General features: G+C 46.9%; 1 protein-coding gene across 1 annotated transcript in view; it reads right to left on the reverse strand.

Annotated features, from left to right (window-relative positions):
* The window catches only part of DERL1 (derlin 1), a 14,493-nt gene extending 7,471 nt beyond the window's left edge, over nt 1–7,022 (reverse strand). Inside the window, exons 1-3 of the mRNA XM_005420700.3 lie at nt 6,693–7,022; nt 4,598–4,709; nt 1,338–1,402 (exon numbers count right to left, since the gene is read on the reverse strand). Of these exons, the coding sequence (XP_005420757.1) occupies nt 1,338–1,402; nt 4,598–4,709; nt 6,693–6,845 (330 nt within the window). The 5' untranslated portion in view covers nt 6,846–7,022. The remainder of the gene's footprint in view (nt 1–1,337; nt 1,403–4,597; nt 4,710–6,692) is intronic.
* Nucleotides 7,023–7,537: the final 515 nt, after the last annotated feature.

The raw sequence follows: 7,537 nt of genomic DNA on the forward strand, positions 1-7,537 counted from the left end.
TGAAAGAGTTGGGGGACAAAAATGTTTAGTAGAGCCTTTTGCAATAGGACAAGTGGTAATGGTTTAAACTAAAAAAAGTTGATTCAGACTAGGTGTAACAAAGAAATGTGTTACTATGAGGGTGGTGAAACACTAGCACAGGTTACCTGGAGAGACGGTGGATGCTCCACCTCTAGAAACATTCAAGGTCAGGTTGAATGGGGCTCTGAGCAACCTGATTTAGTTGAAAAGTGTCCCTGCTCATTGCAGGGGGCTTGATAACTTTCCAAGGTCACTTCCAATTCAAACTACTGTATGATTCTATGACAACACCCCAAGCTGCACAATCCCAGCTCTCCCAGCTTCAACCCTTTAATCATCTCTGTGACCCTTCAGTGGACTCTCTCCAGTATGTCCATGTCTCCCTTGTACTTGGGAACCCAGAGCTGGGTGCAGTCCCCACACATCTCAAAGACTGAGCAGAGAGGAGCAATCACCTGCCTCAACCTGCAGGCAATCCTCTGCCTAGGGCAGCCCAGGGGTCTGGTGGTCACTCTGGCACATTGCTGGTTAGTGGTCAACCTTGTGTCCAGCAGGACACCCAGGGTCTTGTTTGGAAGATGCTTTGCTTTTTTTGGAAGATGCTTTGCTTTGTCAGTCCCTGGCCGGTCCTGGTGCCTGAGGCTGTTCCTTGCCAAGAGCAGGACTCTGCACTACCCTTTGCTGAGCTTCATTCCTGGTCAGCCCATTTATCCAGCCTCTAAAGATCCCTCTGAATGGTGGCACAACCCCCTAGTTCATCAACAACTCCTCCCAGTTTTGTATTCAAGATCTAAAAGACAATTCAGCTGGTACAGCACAGCCCACAAAAATGTTCCCAGCATTCCCAAACTAACAAGCCCAACATCTTCAGGAAGCTGTCTCAGTGAAGATATCACAACCCTGCTTTCACAGACTCAGATGACTTGTACCCAGCAGGTAAAGGATCTCTCCTGTTCAGGGAATGGCAGTGATCAGTCCTTTCTGCACACACTAAACTCAGCGCTAACCCAAGAGCAGCTCAGCAGAGCAACCCAGCAGCACCAGGGCACTCACCCAGCATGTGCTCAGCTCTGTGGAGGCAGAACTCGAGTCCCAACTGCACACTCGCGTGAGCACATCATTGAGTGCTCTCCCTGCAAGCCACTCACTACCTTTTCAGGAAAGTTATACACTTACAAACTCTACAAACTCTCCTGGGAACATTTCCTACATTTTAAAACTGTTCCTTGATAAAACAGGCCCTGGTCCTTGAACATACTTCAGGTGGAAACAGGAGAACCAAAATATTTCTCAAAGTTTGATGATGAGAAGGATACAACAATGCAGATCCAGTTAAACAGGAGCATGAACATGTAATCTGCTGGCCTTCCATCAAAAGCCCCTGAAAATAAAAAGAGTAATTTTAAATCACCAAAAGCACTGAAACTTTGATTAAAAATTAGAACAACTTTTATTTTTCAGAGTCTAAGAAAGCTCAGTTAATAACAGCTGCTTTGTATGCACTCTGTGGTCTATGAATATTTTTTAAATTTTAAAAAGCCTTAAAATAGAACAACTTCAGGCTGAAAAATAAGACATTCAGCCTACTGCATTAGAGCACAAGCAGTGTCTATACTTAAAAAAGAACACACTGACTCTGGAGATAAGTAGTTTTAACTACATAAGACTTCAAAAATGGAGTTGGCCCCCATCGTTCATATGAAACTGTGGGCTAGAAGCACAGAATTAGGAAATACATGTGCACAGCAAAAGCAGAAATACCAAGTTTAATGAGTGAGTCATGTGAAAACCAGCCCTTACTTAGGCAAATTGCATCCTCTTTGCATCATCTCATCAGACTCAAGAGATGCAATGGTTTTTACACTCCAGAAAAAATTAGCACACATGACAAGGAGGGTACACATGTGCAGCACAGTCTGTTCCTTCTAAGCTGTGCTGCTTGTCTAATTCACCATTCCAAATATGTGTCAAATTTTTCAGGACACTGGAAACAAAAATAATAGAGTAATATTCCCTGCAGCTCATACAAAATGAAATGATCTTTAGATGCTCAGTTGAGTTTGAGACCTGACAGAGACAAGTACTAAAAAATAACCCTGCAGCAATTCCTTGCAAACATGAAAAGCTGAGGCTCTCACTCTCACTAACTGTGGCAAAAGGCTGACAGAGACCTCAGTATCTATGCAAGAATTCCACCAACTTTAATATAAACCCAGGCAGGAAAGGAAAGCCTGAGAATATTGCTGAAGAAGACCCAGACCAGGTGGGGGTGAAACACAGTGACAATGGGATGGCAGTGACACACACAGCACATCACAGACAACCTGAATTACATGATCCTAATTAAACATCAAAATGCCTAGAAAGAATGCCACTGCTCAATGTGAGCACTGCTCAGCTTCATAGAAGTATTCTTAAATGAAGAAAATCTACTTTTAAGCATTAGCTTTTTAGAATAGCCTATGTAAAACAAAATTACTAAAATACCAGTTTTATTGTTTAAGTTCATTAAGTTCATTAAGTTTATTCTTCCTTTTCAGCCAGGCAAAATGCATGACAGGAAAAAAACATATTTTGAAAAATAGATCAGAAAGTTTTAATGTTGTAAAACTACAGAAACTGAAGGCTTTTTCCTTACTGTTGCCATACAACAAATAAAAACAAATAAAGAGAAGAAGCTGATTGAGGCTGTAGAAAGGCCAGCTCAGGAATCCTTCCAAAACTGGAAGAAATCAAAGCTATTATTATTCTTCTTCTAATTTTTTTCCCTTCTCATTAGCTACGAGATTGCTAATAAGAGTATTAGACAAACCATTTAAGTTGACTTTTCCATGAACATCTAAGGAAATTGGACTACAAACTGCCAGAGAGCTCAGCACAGGTATGGGGTGAGCTCTATCCCACAGGTCCTTCCATGAGGCCCAGGGTATAATGCAGTCATCTGGGAAGAGCTGCAGACCCACAGCTCACATAAATCTCATCATTCACACAGCTGGAGAGTGAACTCTGCATATTCTGCTTACTCTGTGATATTTGCTATGTTCTTCTCCAATCAAAGCAAAACAAAACCACACCAATCTCCCTTTCCTTTGGAAGTCACAGGTCAGGCTGTTAGGAAAGCACAAGCACAGCACAAAACCATACTGGTATTTCTGACAGCTAGATTTGAAGCTGGCAGGCAGCAGCAATGTATGCTCAAAAACCATGCACAATGCTGAAAATAGAAGTTTCACTTTCTCAGTTTCACAGACAAAAGGAGGCACAGACCAATGCAAACTTCCACCTGTAAACACTATCAGCAACTTTTGTACCTTCCAGCTACAGAAGGATTCAGGCCTTTTTCAGAGAAAGTGCCAACCTAACCAAGGATTTCATTTATACCCAGGAAAATGACTGGAATATAAAAGAAATGCATTGGTTCAAACAACACAGATGACTTCCCAGTTTCAAAATCCCAATCTGTTGTACAGCAGAAATTTACTCCCTTTCATGAGATTTGTGCCACAGCACAAACAACCAGAGCATTTTGTAAGTATATCTACAGGCAGTGAGGTCTCTTAATTTGCATAATTAACCAGGAACTCTTACTACACCTACCTTTGCCCAGTCAGAACTGTGAGCACTCTCATGTGCTCATAAACCACTGCAGACAGGCTCAAAAGGAAGCAGGAACCTTTTCTAGTTATTAAACCAGTATTTAACTTTCACTAAGAAAACAACCAAATACAATCTGGCACCACTCCCGCCCCTTCCCTACCACTCTTCTTAAGACTTCAATGTGATTCCACAATACTCTCTGGAGGTCTACCAGGAATCTCCTCTCTCATGGGACTTCCCAACATCACCTTCCAATGCATTCCCCTTTACACCATTAGTTCTAGACTCCATTACAATGGTACTGAAACTCTTGTTCACAAAGCCTTTCAGAAGGAGTCTGGCTTTGCAAATATTTTAATTATTTATGTCACGTGAACCAATTTTTGTCTAGGTTTAATAAACTGGGCAGTGCAAAAGGAAACCAGTTTTGAAGCTACCTTGTACCAAAAAGCCCCTTGTTTGAGAGAAATGATCCATTATCTGATCTCCTTTTTTTTCACTTAATTTTTCCCCTTAACTTAAAATCCTTCTAGTCTCTTAACTTTTCCACATATCTGTTAGGCAGAGGGGTAGACTTCCTTTGAAGGAGGTATCTCTCAATTCAACACAGACAACAGAAGAACATAATAAGCATCCCTATTAAAACAAGACAAAACTGATGCTATTTTCTCCCAATGGATTAGCCCATTATTACATTATGCTCTATCATCCTTCTCTGATTAAAAACATCAGGTACAAAAAACCAGAGATAAACATCATCTTTACACTGTCTCACTTAAATCCAGCAACTAAAAGCACCAGGCCCTCCTACTGAAACAAGTATCAAGTTCAGATCCTAAATGGCCAAAGGGAAAGAGCCACAGAAAATCAGTTTTCAGAGCAGTTTCACGCTCACCAACATAAGCTGGCAGAGATGAGGCATCTCTTATCAGCTCCAGACAGGGTTCACCAGGTGCATACAATTTAATGGACAACATACCTGTTTCTAGTCGTGAGGAATATTGATACAAGAAATACAAATTCACCAAGTAGAGAAATCCCGTTCCAGGTCCCACTGGGAAGAAGAAAGTTGCTGTTATCGGCCGCCAGATCTGTCCAGATCAAAAGAGAAAGATCTATTTATAAACTGCAGAATGAACTCATGTGCACAGGCTTTTTATTTACATTCATTACTTGATAATGAATGAAAACTTGGAACATCAAGAAGAAGATTAAAAATAGCCCAAGTATTGATTGTTCCTGCTTCAGCAGCTTTTCTAGTTGTGGGGTTTTCTTTCAATCTGGTAAGCAAAGCTATTAAGACTACACCAGAAATAACACACAACTTTGCAAACTGCTTTCCATCACATCTTTGCAGCAGTGAGTCTTTAATGCAGTGCAAAAGAGATTCACTGGCAAAGATGCTACCCTGTTTCAAAAACAACCAAACAAAACCCATTCTTCTCTGTTGAACAGAGGCCAAAGAATCCACAGCTTTAGTGTACCATTCCAGCCAGCACGTGCTGCTCTGAGCATTTGGGATCTGCTTTGGGACAGCCTCCCAGCTATGAATATTAGGCACAGCCAACTGCATGGCAGCACGTAGCAAGGACAGAAAATGGTCATTCATGAATGAGCTCTTTAAGCAGAAACATTTCCAAACTGAGTATTAGGATCCTGAACATCGCAGTACAAGAAGGAATAACAGAATTAGAGGAAAAAACAGTAATTTATACTACTAAATTTTGGGAACAATACATGAATCATCGTACAGAGAAAGTCATGCCTTTAATTTTTTTTTCTTTCTTCAGTGAAGATATAATGAGATGATATAACAGAAATTTAAAAATTGAAATCTCTTCTCTTCCTTCATTTTGAGCTCCTCCTATGAGTGCTCTCCCCCAACACTGAAACTGCAACCTTACAGTGCAAGGAAAAATTTGTCCAGTCTGAGACCACTTTTGATATTGTTATTGTACCCAGAAAAACTGCATGTCTGACACCTCAAGGCATCAGTTGTTAGTTTACACGGAGCATACCTAGGCACAGAAGTTGACAATCCCAAAGAGAAGGTTTTTCAAATTCCAAACCAGAAGGTGCAAGTGCACTCCATTACAGAATCACAGAATATGTCACGTTAAAAGGGACCACAGTGGATGATCTGGGCCAACCTCCCTGCTCAAACAGTCATTCTAGAGCACATGACACAGGACTGCACTCAGACAGTTCTGAATAACTCCAGCCAGGGAGATTGCACAGCCTCCCTGGTCAGTCTGTTCCAGTGCATGGACACCCAGGTCAGGTGGAGCCTCCCGTGCATCAGTTTCTGTCCGTTTGCATTTGTCCATCTTCTGACACCTCCCTTCTCTCAGTCCTCTCCCCTCGAGGCTGAGCAGGCCCAGCTCCCATCAGAGCTGCTCCAGTTCCCTGATCACCTCTGTCACCCCCGCAGTACCCACCCCAGGAGCTCCATGTCTCTCTTGTAGCTCTGCCTCAAAACCTCCCGGGCCAGCTGCAGCCTGGGATGTTTGCACACCCTGTAAACCCAGAGTTACAGCTCCCAAAGCCACGGCCACACGATGACACAGCTGGGCAAGTCACCTGTAGCCACAGCCACAGAGCTTCTTGGTACAACCAGTGCCCACTAGAACAACTCCCACAAAAAATGTAGGAAAAACACACCAGGATGAGGCACAAGACGAATTACAGAGCTGTCAGGGGCAAAAGTCCTCCTCCTGTCACCCTGGCAGGGGCGCGCAGCCCGTCACAGCGGTGGGGGCCCTTGGGCCTGCGGGCTGGGCCCGGATTTACGCGGTGCTCTGCCCGCAGGCCCTGTACAGGCTGAGCGGGAAGGCGGCTTCCCTCCTGCCGGAGGGGCTCTGCGCCCCCCGGTCACCCCTAGGCGCTGTCTCGGTGCACGGCGCCTCCAGCGCGGCCGCGGAGCCGGGGAGCGGCCGGCCCCGAGCGTCGCCCCAGCGAGGCCCCGCAGCGCTGTCGCGCACTACAACTCCCAGAAGGCCGCGCGCACAGCGAGTCGCAGCGAGCTACTGGGCGGGAGCCGCGGGGCACGCCGGGAGCGGTAGTGCGGCCCGTACCTGGAAGCGGTGGATGAAGGCGTCAGGCCAGGGGAAAAGGTTGACGGGGCTGACGAGGCCCAACTTGCCCCCGAGCGGAACCGCGATGGAGCCGGCGAACCAGTAGCGCGTGATCAGAGGGATGCTTCGGAACCAGTCCCCCAGGTCCGACATGATGCAGCCGCGCCTGGCCGCTGCCCAGGCCTCGCCGCGAACCGGCCGCTGAAGAAGAACCGAGACGAGGGCTCAGCCACTCCCGCCGCCCGGTCACGGAGGGGACCCCGAGCCAGACGTGGCGCCACCGAATACGGCCGAGCCGCCGCTGCTGCTTCCGGCCCCGCCCCGGCGGCCGGGAGTCCCGCCCCGGGGGCGGAGCGGGGAGCGAGCCGCCGCTTCTGGGTCAGGCAGGGTTCCTTTCACTGACAGGGGCTTGTAATGCGGGGGCGCGGGCCACAGGAGGGAACCGGCAGCAAGTCCTGTGCCCGCGACAGGCTGCAAAAGCCACGTTCTGAGTGACCTGTTGCACTGCGTTATAAACACACTTGCCTGCGAGGACGCGACGTTTTCACTCGTTTTTACTCGTTTTCACTTCATTGCCCGGAGCTGGCCGCGCTCCGCTCTCCATCTCCACCCAGGTCGCCGCGCGACGCCCGCGAGGGAAACTACAACTCCCAGCAGCCCGCGAGGCCACAGTTGGAGCGGTTCCATTCCCCGATATCTCGGGGGGATTGCTCGCACCCTTCCGGCTCCTCCCCATTGGTGAAGCGGGAGCGGGCTGTACCACGCGAGCGGCGCCCCCCAGCGCGGAGTGTGGGCGGAGCCCTGAGGGCAGCGCGGGAGCGGCGGCGCCGGGCGGGGGGGGGGGG

Source organism: Geospiza fortis, unplaced genomic scaffold (genome assembly GCF_000277835.1).
Source record: "Geospiza fortis unplaced genomic scaffold, GeoFor_1.0 scaffold111, whole genome shotgun sequence".
In the NCBI taxonomy this organism is placed as follows: domain Eukaryota; kingdom Metazoa; phylum Chordata; class Aves; order Passeriformes; family Thraupidae; genus Geospiza; species Geospiza fortis.